Raw genomic sequence first — 22,139 nt, 5'->3', positions numbered from 1 at the left:
AACTCGACTCTAATCAACCTCATTTTAATGGTCACATAATATTCAATCTCCAAAATAAAGTCTGCAAAACCTTAAACTTTTGGTGAAATTCTTGTAAATCTATCCTTAAAGTTTGTTGAACTTACAATCTCCTATTCTAAATATTTATACCTAACAATGGCATTCTCAGTCGTACCATTTTCCTGCCATAACTTAATTCTTAACCCACTTTTCAACTTCGGACTAAACGAACAAAATAAAATAAAACAAAATAATATAAAACAAAATAAACTTAATAAATAAAATAACATAATTTCAATTCAAATAAAATAAAATCAAACAAAATGGAATAAATTCAATTTAGATATAAAAATAATAATAATAATAACAATACTAATTTCAAATTAAACCTTTAAACTTTTCTGGTACTGCACATATGGTTTTACCCATTCTTAGTCATATCTTTAACCAACTCATATAGTTCTTCCTACCATCTAATATTGTAAACTCGACATTGCTCTAAACTCCCGTACATTTTTAGAATCTAAACCTCAAAATTCTAAACATAAAATCTTATAAAGATTATTTCCAAGTGATGTCCTACATCCTACAGAATAAGCTTACCGGATCTAAATCCTCAAATCCCATCAAAATCAATCATAAGGTTTTTAGAATCTCGAACTTAAATATCCACATGATCATTCTTAAATTCCTCAAGTTCCTACACTGAAATCTTTATATCCTATGAACCCACAGAAATCTAAACCTCCAAGGTTTATAGTATGCAAAATTCAAACCTGACTCTGATACCAACTGTAATGCCCCGGTCCCGCACGGGTAGGAGAGTTACTTCCTAACACTTAAACTCACATTCCAACAATATAAAAATAGACTCCAAATTCCCAATATCATATAGAAAATTCGATTCAATCTAATTTCCTCAATATAACCAATTTTCCAAAATGTCAAGTCATCACAACAGAATAAAATATCTTAATAAAATTCGACAATACTCAAAAAAAAAAACTTCCTATGCTTGAACCACTACACTTAAATCATCTCACCCAATGCCTCATAATCTTGATCCTCAGCTGAACCATCTTAATATCTGAAAAATATTGTGGAGATAAGGGGTGAGTTATCAACAACTCAGTAACCAGATAGCATATACTAGCATGTAAACATGAGCATTTATAAAGTTCGGTATGCAGAACAAGACATTTAGTTTCAGAATGCAGAAACAACAAATTTTCTTTTAGAATGCAGAAACAACATATTTTCTTTCAGAATGCATAAACAAAACTTGTTACAAAACATTGGAGCAAAATTTTCAGAAAAACAAACTTGTTTCCAAAAAGAAAATCCATTGGCATTTCCAAACTGAAACATTATAATCATATCATCTCTTAGCATCACATCGGGACAAATACCATGTTTAACCCCCGTGGTAGGGTTATAAATTACCATTATACCCGTGGCTGGGCCATATTCCATGTTTCACCCCCGTAGTAGGGTTATAAACCACCATTATACCCGTGGTTGGGCCATATTCCATATTTCACTCCTGTGGTAGGGTTATAAACTACTATTATACCCGTGGCTGGGCCGTCTACCATGTTTCACCCCCGTGGTATGGTTATAAACCACCATTATACCCGTGGCTGGGCCATATTCCATGTTTCACCCCCGTGGTAGGGTTATAAATCATCATTATGCCCGTGGCTGGGCCTTAACAGAAAACAGAACATATATCATCGGAATCAGATCACCATCATATACAGATTCAGAACTTCATGCCAAGGTTTTCAGATGACACATCATATTAAAACAAAATACTTAATAGCTTTAGATCACTTCACATGTTCGAGATAAACAGAATCAAAATATTTTCATTTGTTCATAACAAAACTTTTAGATTTTCATATTCCATCTTTTGCATAGTTCAGAAATAAAATACACAAAACTAGCTCATGTCTACACCAGTCATGACAGAAAAATACTTTCTTTTATATTGAATTTATGCATATGCAGAATAAACATTTGAGGTCGTTTTCATAGTTCTTTTAAAGAAACAAACATGCTTATTTTCAAAGTCAACCTCATTTAATTTCTTTTATGCAAAACTAGTATATGAACCCCGCTTACCTGGGCAACTTAGCTTTTCAGAAATTTCCTCAAAAATGTTGACTCGACTATAAATCATCACCTATAAAAATAATCACATAATTTTCGTAAGTTTTCAATCAATCACGGATTTCGATATTTAAGCCTAAGTTTCTTAAATAACCTATTTTAATTCCTCAAAACTTAAAACATTCATAATCCCAAAATATATCATCACTTCCTAAAATCACCAATATCCACTATAATCCACGTCAAACACAAAACATAAATATTTAAACTCGAAACAGCCAACAAATCTCATAGCATAAACCAATCACACCAACAACTCCATCATCCAATCCAACCGACTCTCTTACTCCTCGGACTCAGTCCGGCACAACCAACCAATTCACAGTAAATATGAGTTAGCACGAAAATACATTTAAATCTCAAAATTTCTCTGAGAAAATACTTACAATGCTATAATATAATCTTTGGAAGATCACGGAGGTTCTAGAAGCGGCAACGTAGCAACAAAACAGTGCCAAAAGCACTGTGGCCATGGGTCTCAAAAATCCACTTTTGAATGGTGACAAACCAAGACCCAAGCTTGCTAGAGTAGGGCTTAGGGATGTCGGTGAAGCTAGTGGGCGGCGGCGTGGGCGGCGGTTTAAGGCCAAAATGCTCAAATTGGAGATGGAGATAGATGGGGCTTCACCGGTGACAGATCGGAGCCAAGGATGGGTGCATTAGATTGCTAGGAGGTCGAGAATGAAGTGGTGAATAAATGGTGGCCGGTGGTGGCGCGACGGCAGGGTTCGAGCACAAGGAACGCCGCTGCATAGTGTTGCGCGTGGGGGCAAACGGCGACACGAGAGGGGCTGAGATTGGAGGGAGGTGGTCACCGGAGGGTGGGGAAGGTCATGGGCTGGGCGGTGTCGCCAAACGAAGGCACACGGTGGCAGGTTGGGGAGGAGACGCAACGCACGGGGAGAGAGGGAGAGAAGTCGCGTAGAAAAGCAGCGGTTCTGAAAGAAAAGAAAGAAAAAGAAAGAATAAAAAAAAAAAAGGGAAAAAGATAGAGGAAAAAGAAAAAAAAATGGAGGGAAAAGAATGAGGTATAATCCTCACAACTTGAATCACAAAATTCTAGCGAAAATTATTTCAAAACAACAATTTAAATAAAATTAATTTAAACACAGTGACTAAGTAAAATAAAATAATCAAATCCAACAATACAATAATTTTAAAACCCACAAACTAATTTAAATTAAGAAAAATTTAAATGCATAACAATTATTAATATTAAGGAAACATGTCAAATTTAATTTTCACAATTAAAAAAAAATCATAAAAGTAAACCCACTAAAATCTTAAAATTTAAAACAAGAAAATAAAATTTTAAATTAATAACAAATAATCATTCAATTAAAAATACACTAAAATACGTGGTGTTACATGTTTTGTCTACAGTGTTAAATTCACATACAAATATACAATACATATACCCGGACATTGTAGTCTTTTAGTTCTAAGAGAAGCTCCCTTGAACTCCTAAAATGCCCCAAGCCTAAATCCCTCGTATACCTGTTTCTTTCTCGCCTGCGATAATAAAGCTTTAATCATTGAAATTATCCTTTAAAAGGAAAATGAAATTTTGGGTTGTTTTTCGAGTGAGTAGGAGCATTTGCATGACAAACAAACGGAAGAAACAAAAGTCCCGCGCGAAAACCACGTTAACTTCACATACCTTGATACCCATGATCTCTCTGTCGCTATTTTATCTCTAGTATAAATAACATACAAGCATATGCATGAAGCACCACAAAGCAAGAGAACTTACATTTCTCAACTTATATCATTCGAAATTAATGGCTTTGAAACTAAGACATTTGGTAACTCTGGTACCGTTTCTAGCCACACTGCTCGTGCTCCAGCTTGTCCCGACAACTTTATGCGATGCCAACCAGACGGTGGCAACGAATTCAGGGTCAAACCTAGACGCATGGATTGCAATAAACAAGAAAGAGTACGATGAGGCTTCAAAGCACATCCTTTCCGACAACTCCCTAATCGCATCCCTTAGCAAAGCTCCGATGAAGATCATCAAGGTCAGAAAAGATGGTGCTGGAGATTTCAAGACGGTGACCGACGCCGTTGAGAGCATTCCGTCAGGAAATACAGACCGAGTGCTAATATATATTGCTGGTGGTGAGTACAGGGAAAAGGTAGTTGTCGATAGGTCAAGGCCCTTCGTGACGTTCTATGGGCAACCGGGCAAAATGCCCACCATAACGTATGACGGTACGGCAAAGAAATATGGGACCTGGAAAAGCGCCACGGTGGCCATTGAATCTGACAACTTCATGGCAGTCAATATTATCTTTCAGGTGCGTTTTTGCACTTCTTTTCTTTTTATTTTTCTTAGCAAATATACCAAAAGTAATACCAAAAAATTTAATTTATATTCTTTGTCTTTAATCACTTTTTTATTTATAATTATATTTATGCAAAATATTTTAAGCGACTATCATATAAATATTAATTTATATATTGTTTCATTGGAATGTATTATATATTCATCATTTATTTTCTTATCAATATTTTTTCATCATCTTATAATGTGACATTAAATGATAGATTCATAAGTAAAATATAATAAATAGTTTTTAATTATTTAATATCATATTATGAGATGATGAGAATCGAGATGATGAATAACATTACTCATCTATTTAATTCACATTTAATTTGTGAATGGTGTTTACAGAATTCATCTCCAAAACCAGATCCCAGAAAATCCGATGGACAAGCAGTGGCACTGAGGATATCAGGGGACAAGGCAGCATTCTACGGTTGTAGGTTCATAGGTTTCCAAGACACTTTGTGTGATGACGTGGGCAGGCATTTGTTTCAGAGCTGCTACATCGAGGGCAGTGTTGATTTCATATTTGGAAACGGAAAGTCCATCTACAAGGTAAGCTGCCAATCGTTTTACCATTTTCTATCCTATCATAAGATCATGATATAACAATTCATCGTATTGCATTTTGTGTTAAGATGAAAATATCAAGCTATCCATATTCTCATCTTATACTTAATATAATTAATATATATGTATGTATGTATGTATGTATGTATTAAGTTAAGAATGTATAAATATGCAGGACACCACCATAAAATCGGTTGCAGAGAATTTGGGTGTGATCGCAGCACAAGATATGAATGGCCAATCAGGGGACAGCGGGTTTGTATTCGTCCATTGCAAGATACAGGGGACTGGCGATATGTACCTTGGTCGAGCATGGAAGGAGACATCTCGGGTTGTGTTTGCCTATACATACATGGGCAGTAACATCAATAGTGGCGGTTGGATGAAGTCTCAGCACCAAAAGTATGCATGGCCAATTACCATCTTTCCCCGTTTTTTTTTAATATTTTTCCTTTTATTTTTAAGAAAGAACAAAGAAAATAAATTGATATTTCAAAATTTTTTTATTAATATATTCGGTCTAACAACAAGTTGTATATTGACCGAATAATAATTTTACGTTAACATATATAGAGAAAATATATTTGTAATCATAATTTGTGTAATCGCTTCGTAATCGTTTTGAAAAAAATGAATAAAATATGAGATCTATATTAAATAATTAATTTTTTAATAATATATTTCACTCTTTTTCAAAACAATTACGTAGTATTTACACATTCTACGATTATATGTAAAATAACATTTCCTTCGACATTTTCTTCAAGTTATTAACTCACAAAGGTATGGCCGATTAACATGATGCATGATACATTGTAGGAATGTGTTTTACGGAGAGTACCAATGCACGGGCCCAGGGTCAAGTGCCTCCAACCGCAAATTTGGAAAGATTCTTTCTGACGATGAAGTACAGCCCTTCTTGAGCACGACTTTTATCGGAGGAAGTCAATGGCTTGTCCCAATTCCAAAGATTGCTTAAAAACTCTTTACAATTTGCCAAATGCATAGCGGCAACTTTTCTCTAACTGGATATAAACATCCAATACATTCATGTACAGTTGCATTTAATTTTCTCCTTTTCTAACACTATATTTACATTTATATAAGTATAAAGAGATAAATTCCATAATTACTATGATGTGATGCATGTACAGTATCTTTGTAACGTCCTGGTCCCTGGTCTCAAAGGTCTGGAGAGTTAACTCTTATTACTTAAGAATAACTCCAATATCACAACTATAAAATCTAGAAACTCTATAAAGTATTATTTCATTTGCTCAATCCAAATATTTATGTTCCTTCATATGGGCAACAAAAAAAATCTCAATAAAATAAATTTAAAACTTCTGAACACTTGAAAATATCCTTAACTCATCATATCATAAGTAACAGAAAATAATCAATTTATTAACTATGACTCTCAAATAATTATTTGTACCCCTGAGCACTTATTCATCTACGAACATCAAACCTCCCTAACATTGCCTACTTTTGCTCTCTAGTAGAACCATCAAGATTAGGTGAAAAATGTTTGTAGATAAGGGATGAGTTATCAACAACTCAGTAAGCAGAGAACATATGTTAGTATGTAAACATAAGCAATTTTATAGAGTTCAGAATGCAGAAACAAAGCATTTCAATTTCAATATGCAGATCTCAAAAAATACATATTATCGTAAAATCAGAGCGACACTTCAAACTATTCATATTCAAAAACTAACTTTTCATATTCAAAGACCCCTTTGGCACAACATGACTGAACATCTTCATCTTATCATATCATATCATAATAGAGACTATGTTTAACCCCCGTGGAAAGGTTATACATTCTACAGAAAGCCAAGCAGAACATAAATCACCATATTACGAAAGAAATTGTACTTAGAGCAGAGACCACTAGTATATCTCGTGGTAGGGTCAGAGGTCACTATTATATCCCGTGACATGGCTAGAGGTCACTATTATATCCCTTGACAAAGCCACATATCAGAGCAAAACAAAATCAGAATCACCATATTAGAACCAGAATCAGAGTTAGAACAGAATTAAAATTAGAACAAAATCAGAAAGTCATACCAAAGGTTTTGTCACATCATATCAAAACAGAGTAATAAAATTTAGATTATTTCACATTTTCCAAAATAGATTCAGAACATCTTCACGTCACATGCAAAAATTATCAAATTTTCATATTTGCTCATTTTGCATAGTTCAGAAAACTGAATGCACAAAATTAAATTCATGTCTACACCAATCATACCAGAAAATACTTTATTATACAAAATTTCATGAGTAATGCAGAAAAAATAACTGAGGTATTTTCAGATTTCTTTTCATAACAAAACATGCATATTTTCCAAAAATCAACCTCATTCCATTTTATTTTTATGCAAGTCTAGCATAGGAACTCTACTTATTTGGATTTCTTAGCTTCTCAGAATTTTCTCATAATAGCACTAAGGGAATAAGAATCGTCACCTAATAACAAAAATCATGTAGCTTGAGTAAATCTCCAATTGAACAGTCACCTTGTCTTTACACCCAAAACACCTATTTTAATTCCTCAAAAACCTAAAAAATTTCTTAAACCTAAAATATCATTGATTTCTAACTTCATCAATGTCCAATATAAAACTAAGCTCATGATAAAACAAATTTAACTTAAAAATTAAGCCCAAAACACCCTAAAACATTAACAAACTTTTGAAATAAACCAAGCCTTAACCAAAATTAAGCCCAACACGAGTTAATCCCATGGGCTTTAATGGCAGACTTGTTAATACTGTGCGGCTGTACTTATCCAAGCAAGAAACCATAACCAAAGGCTCATTGTGGCTGAGCACTCCGTTGAAGTTGACGTTCGGCATGGAGCAGAGAGATGTGGCGGGAGTTGGCTAAGGGTGCTATGGAGTAGATGCCATCGAGTTGAGCGACTGAGCATGCGAGAGAAAGAGAGAGTGATTTGAAAGAGTCCGAGAATGTGAGAAAAAGAGGGATAGGCAGAGATGAAATTGTGGGCACGGCGTGAGCTTACCTAGAGGGATCAGCAATAGCTTAGGGTGGTGTGGGGTTCCCGGTGATGCTTTCTGTGCAGTGCGGTGACTTTAAATGGGTCTGGCAATGTGGCTCACGGCGGCAAGCACTTCCCCTCTTTCAGTGTGGTGCAAACAGAGCACACAGTCCAGATTTTTCGGTGGGTGGGCATGGAGGCTTGGGCGACTTTGTGGAGGCTTTTGCCGTTGCACGGTCGCTGATAAGAGAGAACATGACGAACTTGCGACAATGGCTGAAAGGTGCAGTGTAACACCCCGCTTAATTAACTCTTGATTAACCTTTAAGTACTCTAGATTAGGCTCTTATTTTTTGGTTAATCACTTTCATTAAGGTTGATAGTGGGATTAGCATTAATGTTGGTACTTAGTGTTAATGGCTACGGATTAAAGAGGCAAGCCCATTAGTAATTTTGCTGAGGCTTTTTAGGACCCAAGTGCATTCATGGGCCTAGCCCAAGAAAAACCTTGAACCAAGCCCTTAGGAAATGAAGGTTAGTCTTGGCCCAAGTATAGGAAGGCATAAGGCCTTGGTGTAGATTGGACCCTTGGCCCTTTTCAGGCCTATATGGCCCAAAGCCATGTTTGGACTCATTTTACCATTCAAAGACCAAAGGCTCAATACATCATACCATTGGTTTCCTTAAGCCCAAATCACACTCAAAGTACCCAAATTAAGTTTTAAAAATTGTCTAAGGTCATTAAACATCATACTTGAGGTTAGTGCACTTTAACTATGCTTTGAAGCTTAATCATGCTTAATCTTTTCTTAAACTTTTTAATTCAAATTTTCTTGAATTAATACTCTCTTAAACCATGATTAGAACATGTTAATACCCTAGCTAAAACATTCCACATGTGATTCAGAAAAATGACATAACAAGCCCAAACCATGATTCAATCGGTTTTGTTCATTGCCCTTTGTAATGCTTGGATTGTTTTGCCCTTGGGCTCAACTTTTTTGTGGTTTGTCTTCAAGGGTAATATGGTCCTTAAACACCTCATGAGACCCTCCAAAACTCAGTTTGAGCTTTGGAAGAAATTAGTTGCATCAACCAACTCAAAGAACCAAATCGGGTGCACCTTGGTCTAGTTTGTGTAGGAACCATTTGGATTGAATTTGAACCAACCTCCTACCATGGTTTTCACCACTGCCCCATGCCACCTCCTTCTCCACCCAATCAAAAAGAAGTACCATGGCCATCATGAAGGATTTTGACTCATTTTTGTTACCCAAAAAGATCCAAAACCGAACTGATTTTTTGCCACCACAAAACCACCTTCATCCACCTGTTTTCAAGGGTGATTTTAGGGATCTTCTGCCATCCAAATAATGCCCCAAGACCTGGAGTCATCTACAAGACCCTTGCAGCTACTGTGGAGAGGAAATAATAGTGGTTTAGGGCACTATTTCATTATGCACAAGTGACCTAAGCTCATGCAAGCAAATCTGGAAATTTTCCAGATTTCAGCACCTCCCACTTCACCCAATCACCAAGCACTCAAGCCAACGTCCATCACCCCTTGGCCACCTATAAATACTTCCCTTCCCTTCTCATTTCACCCACACCATAGCTCCAAGTATCATCTTGAGCCTTGAGAGCATTTCCCCCTCTTAGAGATCAAAAGAGTGCAAACTGAGTGAGTTTTTGTGAGTTTTTGAGTGCTCTTATGTAAGCAGTCTAGAGTGCTTGGAAGACCACTAAATTTGTAACTTTTATTTCTTTTGATCTTAGCTAGCATGTCAAGCTTTGTTTCCAAGTGTTGGTACGAAATGTGGTTGAGTTTTGAGAAGGTTATGATGCTTAATGCAAAACCGGGTCAATTAAAGGAAGGTTTGAATGATTAAATGTTTTTAATTGGAAATTTAGCTATGCCATGTCCTAAGCATGATTTGATATGATTGATAAATATCCTAACATGATTATGGAAGGTTAAATTTGTGATTAGAAGCATGTCATGATAGGTTTTAAATCTATCTTGTTTTAATCATCAAGCATAAATTAGTTTTAAGCATATTGGTGATTAAGGATTTCTTAGCTTTGATTAAGTGTTGCGATGAACATGATTACTCAAGTATTGGACTTCATAATGTCCCTAAAGATGTTAGTGATCATTAATGATTGAATAAAATCTCATATGCATACATTCATAGAGATCAATAGTTGAAAATACACATAGGCATCAAGTAGGATGCATGCCACAGGTTGGGACTAATTGGACAAGTTGCACTTTGAATTATGAAACTTTAAGGGCATATATGGTTTTAGAATGCCAAAAATATGAAGTCCATGAAATTTGGTTAAATTTGGAGTTCGTTTGCAATTAGTGAAAATTTAGGGCCTAAATGGCAATTTTTGAAAGTCTAGTGGTACTTTTGTAAATACTTTTTTTAAGCCTTTGATTTTGAACCTATCTATAAGATTATTTACCCTAACTTAGTATACACATGATTTTCGCAGTTATGACGCTAATTTTGAATTTTTCCGAAAGTTTGTAAGTTGACCTCTAACTTACACCTTGATAAATTTCTTATGAATTATTGATAAATGCTTCATTTATTCTTCAATTATCATTTTGAGCATAAATTATCATGTTATATGACACCTTGAGTGCATACTTATATAACATATGACATTTTCACCATTTTTGACATATTACATTTATAAATGTCAGTTTTGCATTAAATTTACTACATACGCACGTCATAAAAAATATTGTTTTTAAAAGTATAGCATGAAAATCATTTTGTCATGACCCCAAAGACTGGGATGGGGAATTATTTTTTGGAAGTCCTCTGTCCACTATGGAGTATTTAATAATGGAGTGGTAACTCTTAGGTTGACAAAGAACAGTCAACAGGCTTCGAATGGGTTCTTTTTAAACAACACCGGAGCGAAGTCAACATGTTATGACACCTAACACTAGTGGGTGTACACATTATGAATTTTATGATATTACGTTATATTTACCAATGCATTAAGAATGAGTCTATAGATAATGTAGTTTCAATATAAGTTATACTACGGTCACCGGCAGGTACTCACAGTGCACATGGAGAACTGTAACATTACCACACATTATGTTATTAATTAAGATAATGATGTAAGTCTATGATGATGAAAGTTTATGATGAAATTTTTATGAAGGAGTTATGTCTTTTCAAAAATGGTGACGAAATTACTTACTGAGTAAAAACTCGTGTCTCCATATTTTTTAAAAAATGTTGAGGAATCTGGATGGGAGACATGTATACTGATTTTCTGCATCTCATGCGTTGCATATTTATCATTTTTCATGATTGACTTATCTTTGTGTCAGTTAGTTGTTTAACTTACTGAGATTTCGAGTGAATCTCATCCTTTTATGGGACCACTATCATTCCACTCGAAATGATAGAAGTTGTGTCAAGAATTGACCAGGACGAAATTGATGGAGCACTGGATTCGCATGATTGAGGAGGAGTCGGATCTGGAGAGGAAGCTGGACTTAATTTTGATGTTCATAGCCCAAGTCCTTTATGCTTTAGATCGCATTAAGAGAATGATATGACTTTGTATATAAGTCTATGCTACTTTAGTATTTCGAAATGATGATTATCTAATGAAGTTAGGATGTTTTAGTTATTCTAGCATATTTTTCACCTCAACCTTTTATTTCCGCTACAATTATTGCATACTGCTAGTTGCATATTAGGATGCATTGCATATTAACTGTCATGAACGGGGGGTATGTAACCTTATGTTGCATTCCCGATGCTCTAAGTCTCTGTTCCATCCCAAGTGGGGATTGGGGGTGTTACATGCAGTCTTTGGCTGTTTAGGATGACTTGAACGTACGGGGTTGACAGTGTGGCGAGGCTGCTCTATGGTGGTTTGAGCGACTGTTCAAGGGTGCAGTAGACAACTACGGTGTGCGTGGATTTCCAGTCGTGTGGCTTTTGGATAGCACGGGGGCTGCAAAGATGACTCCATGAAGCAACTGTGTGAGGTTGTGCTAGTAGGTGTTGGGAGGCAGCGGCGAGGAGACGTGTGGTAGGGAACGTGCGGCATGGAAGAAACTAATGTGCAGGTGGTGTGATCTCTGTGTATGCTTGCTAAATAAACATGTTGTTGGAAACCCTAATGGAAGTTGATGATGTACGTGCATGGGATATGGGTGTGAAAACTACTCCCGGGTTGCCACGGCTTGGTCTTTTTCATTGACTTTTGGGCATCTATCCAAAACTCTATAAAATTACGACTTGTCCTATAAATTTTCTAGGCCCATAAAAATATTCTTAACCCAATCCAAAAATATTCGAAGAGTTTAACTACAATGGCAAGTCCATTAGAAAATATGATATCCGTTGAAAAATAAAAAACAATTTGGCTCGTAAAATAGTATTCGAAAAAATTTAACTAGGCTTTTTATATGCTTAACCCAAAAATATTAAAAAGCAAGCTTGGTGCTGAACCCGGGTGTTACAATATTAAATAAATATATTTATTTGCTAATATTATGGCTAACCAAATTATATATCTCAATATCCATAATAAACCCAAAAGTTATATTTGGTTTGTCAGTTATCAAATTATTAGTCACTAATTAGCCAATACATAAAAATAAATAAAAGAAACAAAGAAATAAGCTTTTGTAACACCCTGTCCCTCTAAGCTAGAAAAGTTAGAGAACCAAGTACTACTAACCTAAAAACACCACGTTCATGAACTAGGTATAAAGAATTCTATACATTTATAATTTATGAGTACTTTTGTAACACCCCGTTCCCGAAAAGACATTTTAGAATTTTCGAGGAGCCAGTGTGCTACTACTAAACTTAAATATAAAAAAAAAAACTTTTCATTTTTAACAACGCGCCAGATACGAAAGAATTCCATAAAATAACAAACTTCAATAAATACTGAAAATTTAAAATAAAGTCTGCGGAAGCATTTATTAAGAAATACAGAAGTCTTATGTGCTTATCAAAATAATTTATTTAAACCATAGAAATAATCATAGCAAAATCTGTCTAGGCCTCAGCCTTGCCTCCCGGAGTCAAGTCCTGTCCTGCAGTCTCATCTTCATAAATGTCATCACCTGGGGGGTTTAAAAAAAACATGAAAACAAACTAAAATGAGTCGAATACTCAATAAGCAACACATCATACAGTAAACATAATAAACATAAGGTGTCTTGAAAAGCGTGCATATTCATAAATACATGCATAAATAACATGAGCATGAACATTAACTTATCTTTCACTTATCATAGGCCGTTACCCACTGTTGACCCCCGTGAGTTAGGGTTAGCGAATCTAAAAAGATTCCGATTCCGCCCGTGGCCGCGGGTTGTGGAATCCATACATAAGGAAGACAATACTGGGTGCACTACCAGCATGCACGACCTGGCAATGCAATATGCCCATAACATAGGTACCGTTTTCATATCATAACATAGGCCGTTACATATTTTATCAAATCATACTTGCATACTTGTCATTTCATAGATTTCAAAAGAAATCACATACATACTTGACATATCGTATCATAGATTTCAAACGAAATCGCATTCTTTCATAAACGTCGTGATACATGTTTCATCGCATAAAATCATGATTTTTCATAAATATTTTACGAAATAACTCTCTCCTAAAATCATGCATTTCCTAAATAATTTTATGAATAATCTTTCACTTAAAATCATGCATTTCATAAATAATTTCATGAATAATCTTTCACTTAAAATCATGCATTTCATAAATAATTTCATGAATAATCTTCCACAAATAATCATGACTTTTTCATAATTTTATCATGTTTTGGGTACGTAAAAAGGGGCTTCCAATAAAGGGCATACATGCATAATATCTTTTATAAAAAGACAAACAGCTCACTGTACATACGCGTAAGGATATGATCATGCTACTTACCTTGCAATGCTAATCCACTATTTTCGGCACGAAATCGGTTGCCTATAAAAAATAAACACGTATTTTGCATAAATTTCTAATTAAACAAGTGATTCTATTTAAAAACCTAACTACTAAAATAGTCTATATTTTCTAAACCTAAACACTTCTCGACACTAAAATAGCCTTACCCGTTAGTCTTAAATAAGCAAGGATATTTTTGGAAAATAACATACTGTACATGGGCATTTTGGGAAAATAAAAATAGAGGGGCATTTTTGTAATTTAACTAACCAAAAACAATATTGATTACGGGTTGCATGGATTCAGTTTGGTTTTACGCGTGAAAGGGAAAGGCATGCAATCGGGTTGGGGTGCGATGCTCACCGAGAGAGGAAGCTGATGCGACGGTGGTTCTGGTGGCTGGGCACGACGTCAACTCCGACGAGTGGTGGCTAAGCAACCGAGAGTGAGAGAGAGTTATGAGAGAGGGAGAGTTTACGGGATGAAAGAGAGGGAGAACACGGCTTGAACTTACAGAGCAAGGGTGGCGGCTTGCTGTGGCGTCACAGGGCAGTGGAGGCTAGATCTTCGGCGTCGTCTGTTGCTGCCAACGGTGGCGCTGCGGCCCAAAAGTGGCAAAACGTGGTTCTCGGCTTGAGTGGGGGGGGGGGGGTGCTCTGTTTCGAGGGCCTAAAACAGAGCAGCTTCAGCTTCCGCTTTCCACGGAAGATGATGATGGTGGCTACTGTGTTTGGGCTGCTTTAGGGGGTGGAGAGGAAGAGCTGCGTGTGTGTAGTTGTGCGGTGGTCTCGTGCTTGTTCTACGGTGAGTGTTGGTTGTGTGTTTGGAGGTGGATAAAAACCGAGACTCTCTCTCGGTGACGGACTTGCGGGTTTAGTGGTTTTGTGTGGTGCACGTGACGGCTTGGCTAAGCAACGGGGGTGGAGGGCAGCGACGAGGGCTTGCTACTGGGTTGGCGTGGCGGGGATCATAGTGCGACGTGGGGAAGAAGGTGTGGCTTTGGTTTCCATGGAAAATTTTCAGAGAGGAAAAAAAAAAATAGCTTGGCGGCAGTGGCTATGCCTCTCATGCAGAGGACAGCTTAACTATTTATAACCTAGCCAAAAGAGAGTCAAAAAGAAAAACCCTAGGATGAGAAACGTGAATGTGCATGTGAGTGGCTTGTTTGAAATTCAAAGAAAAAAAAATCCGGAAAGAAAGGAGTTGTATTATGAAGAGGATTCAAGGGCTTGGATAGAAAATAATAATAATAATAATAATAATAATAATACTGATGGAGTCTTAATAAAATTATTCAAATTTTATCCCTAAAAAAAAAATATAGGGTCGGGTCGTTACAATCTTCCCTCCATAAAAAAATTCCGTCCTCGGAATTTGCTAGAACTCAACAACCAACATACTAATTCTCCACATTCTTTTGTTGTCTTTATTCTAAATCCTTGGTCATTTAATCGAACCTATTATTCCCTGACTTTTAATCCTTTGATATTTATTCTTACACCTCGCTAATTCTTCAAAATTGTAAGCCTCGATAATGAATACGATTACAAGCCTAAAAATAATAATTCCGCGAAAAGTATTTAAAAAGAAAATTCTCCACATGCAATAATAATCTCAAATAAATCATAACCTGAGATTCTCCAAAGTTCAGATCCTAACTCCTATAATTCATGCTAAGATTGAATTTCGTTACCTATAGCACCTATAACATTTCCAGTAGTCATCATGAATACCACAACTTACATAGCTAATACTCCAATCAATAACCAATATTTCTAATTAAGGAAAATAGTTACCAGTGTTCTCATTGGCGGGCACATCGGTGTCACGCAACTGTACCAAAGAGAAAACTCGAGCTGGTGCCATATTCTTCTGTCCATCTCTTGTAGCTTGAGTAGTAGCTATGTTCTTCCCAGGACAGTCTCGAAGATGGTGTCCTTCCTTCCCACCTTGAAACATGCTCCGGTTCCCAACAAACATTTCCCTGCATGCCTCTTACTACACTTTCCACATAGGGGAAGCCATCCTGTCTCGCCCTGTCGTGGCCGTTGTCCATTATCCTGACAAGGCCTCTTATCCCTATGTGATGCTGGTTGGAGTTGTTGTTGCTGCTGTCGCTTTCTTTGATTATTGTAATCGATACTTTCTTGAATGTCTTCTTCAGCAATGGTAGCACGGGTGACCAGTTCCGTGAAACTCCGAATCCTGAGAGTACGTACACGCTCCCTAATCCTGCGATTCAGACCTCGCTCAAACTTTTCAGCTTTCTTTTCCTCATCTGGAATTAAGTAACTGGCAAAACGGGAAAGCTCCATGAATGTCGTAGCATACTGTGCTACCGTCATTGATCCTTGAGTAAGATCCATAAACTGGCGAGCTCTCGACTCCTGAAGGGTTTGCGGAAAGAAATGGTCCAAAAAGATTTTCTTGAAATACTCCCAAGTAATGGGGACTGCTTCCCCCAATTCCAACTGAACCAAAGCCCGAGTCGACTTCCACCATTTGTTTGCCATGTCAGTCAAATGGTAAGTGGCATATTTCACCTTCTGATCATCCGTGCAGTAAAGCACTTCGAAAATTTGCTCCATACGTTCAATCCAACTTTCCGCGTCTATGGAATTCAATCTACCATCGAAAGTTGGTGGGTGCTGGTGGGAGAACTGTTCTAATGTGCATCCTACTTGTGTGGTTCTACCTACCACCATATCACCATTGACCATCCCTTGAAAGAAACGTGTCACTGCAGCAGCGAGTACTTCTGAATTATCATCTTGTACGGTATTGTTCTCAGAGGTGGGTACGCGTGGTCTTCTTCCAGGAGGTGCCATTCTAACATGCATGTTTTAACAATGTCAATCAAGATGCATTCAACTACTAAAAGAAAATTTATAACATACTTACTGCAGAGCAGAACTTGCCTTGGGAGACCTTGGCCTAGACATTTATTTCCTTCATTCTCTATTTTCCAAACATTTCTGTTTTTTTTTTTTTTTTTTAAAAAAAAAAAATTTCTTTGCAAAAGTTTTTCTCTCTATTTTGAAAAGTCTACAGAATCTTTTGACCTGTCTCTGATACCAAATGTAACACCCCATTCCCGAAAAGACATTTTAGAATTTTCGAGGAGCCAGTGTGCTACTACTAAACTTAAATATAAAAAAAAAAAACTTTTCCTTTTTAACAACGCGCCAGATACGAAAGAATTCCATAAAATAACAAACTTCAATAAATACTGAAAATTTAAAATAAAGTCTGCGGAAGCATTTATTAAGAAATACAGAAGTCTTATGTGCTTATCAAAATAATTTATTTAAACCATAGAAATAATCATAGCAAAATCTGTCTAGGCCTCAGCCTTGCCTCCCGGAGTCAAGTCCTGTCCTGCAGTCTCATCTTCATAAATGTCATCACCTGGGGGGTTTAAAAACATGAAAACAAACTAAAATGAGTCGAATACTCAATAAGCAACACATCATACAGTAAACATAATAAACATAAGGTGTCTTGAAAAGCGTGCATATTCATAAATACATGCATAAATAACATGAGCATGAACATTAACTTATCTTTCACTTATCATAGGCCGTTACCCACTGTTGACCCCCGTGAGTTAGGGTTAGCGAATCTAAAAAGATTCCGATTCCGCCCGTGGCCGCGGGTTGTGGAATCCATACATAAGGAAGACAATACTGGGTGCACTACCAGCATGCACGACCTGGCAATGCAATATGCCCATAACATAGGTACCGTTTTCATATCATAACATAGGCCGTTACATATTTTATCAAATCATACTTGCATACTTGTCATTTCATAGATTTCAAAAGAAATCACATACATACTTGACATATCGTATCATAGATTTCAAACGAAATCGCATTCTTTCATAAACGTCGTGATACATGTTTCATCGCATAAAATCATGATTTTTCATAAATATTTTACGAAATAACTCTCTCCTAAAATCATGCATTTCCTAAATAATTTTATGAATAATCTTTCACTTAAAATCATGCATTTCATAAATAATTTCATGAATAATCTTTCCACATGCAATAATCATGAATAATCTTTTTGACATAATTTTATCATGTTTTGGGTACGTAAAAAGGGGCTTCCAATAAAGGGCATACATGCATAATATCTTTTATAAAAAGACAAACAGCTCACTGTACATACGCTTAAGGATATGATCATGCTACTTACCTTGCAATGCTAATCCACTATTCTCGGCACGAAATCGGTTGCCTATAAAAAATAAACACGTATTTTGCATAAATTTCTAATTAAACAAGTGATTCTATTTAAAAACCTAACTACTAAAATAGTCTATATTTTCTAAACCTAAACACTTCTCGACACTAAAATAGCCTTACCCGTTAGTCTTAAATAAGCAAGGATATTTTTGGAAAATAACATACTGTACATGGGCATTTTGGGAAAATAAAAATAGAGGGGCATTTTTGTAATTTAACTAACCAAAAACAATATTGATTACGGGTTGCATGGATTCAGTTTGGTTTTACGCGTGAAAGGGAAAGGCATGCAATCGGGTTGGGGTGCGATGCTCACCGAGAGAGGAAGCTGATGCGACGGTGGTTCTGGTGGCTGGGCACGACGTCAACTCCGACGAGTGGTGGCTAAGCAACCGAGAGTGAGAGAGAGTTATGAGAGAGGGAGAGTTTACGGGATGAAAGAGAGGGAGAACACGGCTTGAACTTACAGAGCAAGGGTGGCGGCTTGCTGTGGCGTCACAGGGCAGTGGAGGCTAGATCTTCGGCGTCGTCTGTTGCTGCCAACGGTGGCGCCGCGGCCCAAAAGTGGCAAAACGTGGTTCTCGGCTTGAGGGGGGCTCTGTTTCGAGGGCCTAAAACAGAGCTTCAGCTTCCGCTTTCCACGGAAGATGATGATGGTGGCTACTGTGTTTGGGCTGCTTTAGGGGGTGGAGAGGAAGAGCTGCGTGTGTGTAGTTGTGCGGTGGTCTCGTGCTTGTTCTACGGTGAGTGTTGGTTGTGTGTTTGGAGGTGGATAAAATCCGAGACTCTCTCTCGGTGACGGACTTGCGGGTTGAGTGGTTTTGTGTGGTGCACGTGACGGCTTGGCTGAGCAACGGGGGTGGAGGGCAGCGATGAGGGCTTGCTACTGGGTTGGCATGGAGGGGATCATAGTGCGACGTGGGGAAGAAGGTGTGGCTTTGGTTTCCATGGAAAATTTTCAGAGAGGAAAAAAAAAAATAGCTTGGCGGCAGTGGCTATGCCTCTCATGCAGAGGACAGCTTAACTATTTATAACCGAGCCAAAAGAGAGTCAAAAAGAAAAACCCTAGGATGAGAAACGTGAATGTGCATGTGAGTGGCTTGTTTGAAATTCAAAGAAAAAAAAATCCGGAAAGAAAGGAGTTGTATTATGAAGAGGATTCAAGGGCTTGGATAGAAAATAATAATAATAATAATAATAATAATAATACTGATGGAGCCTTAATAAAATTATTCAAATTTTATCCCTAAAAAAAAAATATAGGGTCGGGTCGTTACAACTTTATTAAAATGGAAGCTCACAAAATAATATTTTTCTGAAACACTTATTAAGAACTATTCAAATTTCTTGAACTACAATTTTCTCTAAAACTGTAAAATAAAATCATATCCTTTCTCGGTGTCTCAAGCCTTGTCAATGTCATCTCCCAGACAACACCTTCGCCCACAGCATCCTCGTAAACTTCCTCACCTGAGGGTGGAAAAAATATAAAAACACTAAAATGAGTTGAATACTCAATAAAAACCACATCCTCTAGTCAATATAATAACAATATAGGGTTTAACATTAAAATTCTTGAAAAAACATTACCTCTAAGCAGACATAAAACACATACTTTAGAGCATTAAAAAAAACTTCATTCCTCAACCTCAAGCATTTATTACCTTAACGTCATATCTTTAAACTAAATTCATACCACAGAAAATGCAAAGGTGAAACACGTATCTCTGTCCAACACTATACTAGATGGGACTCCGAGGAGCCTTACAATTTCCATTACCTAAATTTATGCCAGTTTCTCTACCTGATTTTTCATTCGTATGGCAAAGAAGTGGGCCGACTTTTACAGTCTATCCACAACCACCATGTCGAATCCTATCCTCTGGGAGCTTTCAAGAATCCTGAAATGAATTCCATCCCTAATTCATCCCATGTCCATATTAGGATTTAGAGAGACTGCAATGTCCCTGTGGGCCTTTGGTGCTCAACTTTGACCTTTGACAAGTCAAGCATTAAGCTACATAGGCCTTTACATCCCCCTTCATACCATTCCACCAATAATGCTATAACATCTCCTTCATATTATTGACATAGATTTGGTTTCCATACCAAAGTACATTATCTTGTCACCTTGAACTCCAGTTTCTTCCTTCCTTGACCTCATCAAATATCTCCCTTATGTCTACATCGTCAATTTGGGCTCTCTTAACTAGGGTTGTAAGCCTGTATGTTTACTGTTCCGGATCGAAAAATTAGACCAGACCGAATGGTTTCAGTTAGAGCAAAGGGAGAGAAGGGATCGGTATGGCTTACCAAGGAGAAACGGCGTCGTGCAATGACAGATCTGAGTTGGTTGGGCTAGGTGGGGACCAATCGGACTCTTACATGGCATAGTGGCGATACATTGACATGGAGGAGTACAAAAGATGTGGCTAGAGGCTAGGCTGAGATCAACGATAGCGTGGCTTCGGACGGTGTGATTTTTAAGGCAAATCTGGGTGCCTTTCTGGCTCAAACAGGTCGTCTTTTGTAGTTGAATTTTTTACTATTTTAGGCAAGGTATTGATTGGTTCGTTGTGAGGCAGGTTATAGTGGCGTTAAGAAATTTCCCCCATGCGTGCTGGGTTTCATGACCGATTTGGGTGGTCTTGGCAGTTCTCGGTGTACATCTGGGCAGATCTAGCAGTTAGATGGTGATGGTTCTTTGTAACATACCATTGCTAATGGGAGCTCATACGGTGTTGTAAGGTCTGAGGAAGAAGAGATTGAAACCTAAGTTTGAAGTGCACATGGGTGAAGTCAAACTGAAGTGAAGTCAGAGTTGAAAGGGTGTTGTGAGTTAGTGGGCTTGGTCATCAGGGCCCATGATCTATTATTAAGATCCGTAGAATAGTGGGCTATGGGAGTGTCTTGGGCTATCATCCATTTGATTCGCTATTTTATTTACTTGTTTAATTCTTGTTCTTTAAATGAGTCCATTAGTAGGCCACAGGCCCTTTTCATTTCCAGGGATATATGTACACAGAACGTAAAAGTGTAAGGCATCTGAAAAGTAATGAAAAAACCCTAAGTTTCCTCTTTTCTCTCTTATTCTTTACCTCATTTCCCCTTTTGGAGGCACTCCCCTCTAAGAGAGTTTACTTATTTTGTGTGAATCCGATTAGACTTGTTACAAGTGGTATCCAGAGACTCGTCCTATGAAGATAATAGCAGAAGGAACCATATTTAATCAACTACAAGATGGGCTCAATGCCCTAAAAAAAGCTACGGATGCTCAATATCAAGAAATGAAAAAGGCTACAGATGCTCAATATTAAGAAATGAAAAAGTCTAATGAGGCTAGGTTATCTATTGTAGACAGCGACATGGCAACCTTCAAGAGACAAAATGAGGCCATACTATAACAACTAGCCATTCTCACTGTGCGAATGAAGAAAAAAAAACCCTAGCAACAGCCCCAACACTAAATCATCTGATGGAGCCCCACCAAGGGATGAAACGGGTAACCTGCGTCTGCAGCAGCACCTACATCAACAGAACTTTCAACAATAGCAACAGACTTTTTAGCATCAACAACAGACTTTTTAGCAACAACACCAAAACCTGCACAACACGCACATGGGTGAGATGCAACCCAAAATGGTGAGGCTAGACTTCCCACTTTTTAGTGGAGATGACCCTACATGTTGGATTTACAAAGCAAATCCTTTCTTTGTGTTTTACAACACCATTCCGCAAAATAGAGTAAGGTTAGCCTCCTTTCACATGGAAGGTAAGGCATTGATTTGGTTTCAAGATATGGAAGGCAGTGGACAAATCCCAAACTGGAATGCCTTTACAAAGGC

At 37.3% G+C, this 22,139-nt stretch overlaps 1 protein-coding gene across 2 annotated transcripts in view; it reads left to right on the top strand.

The window, feature by feature from the left end:
* Positions 1–3,909: 3,909 nt before the first annotated feature.
* LOC108986663 (putative pectinesterase 63) overlaps positions 3,910–22,139 on the top strand; it is a 110,925-nt gene continuing 92,695 nt past the window's right edge. Inside the window, exons 1-4 of one of the 2 annotated variants that reach the window (XM_018959363.2) lie at positions 3,910–4,472; positions 4,853–5,059; positions 5,250–5,476; positions 5,894–6,361. In XM_018959363.2, coding sequence (XP_018814908.1) covers positions 3,954–4,472; positions 4,853–5,059; positions 5,250–5,476; positions 5,894–6,053 — 1,113 coding nt within the window. In that variant the 5' untranslated portion in view covers positions 3,910–3,953 and the 3' untranslated portion in view covers positions 6,054–6,361. Of the gene's footprint in view, positions 4,473–4,852; positions 5,060–5,249; positions 5,477–5,893; positions 6,362–22,139 lie in introns of those variants that run through there. The other variant, XM_035694579.1, reaches the window with a different exon arrangement.

Source organism: Juglans regia, chromosome 10 (assembly GCF_001411555.2).
Source record: "Juglans regia cultivar Chandler chromosome 10, Walnut 2.0, whole genome shotgun sequence".
Classification (NCBI taxonomy): Eukaryota; Viridiplantae; Streptophyta; class Magnoliopsida; order Fagales; family Juglandaceae; genus Juglans; species Juglans regia.
The sequence above is the reverse complement of the archived record's forward strand: the minus strand, read 5'-3'. Positions and strand labels throughout refer to the sequence as shown.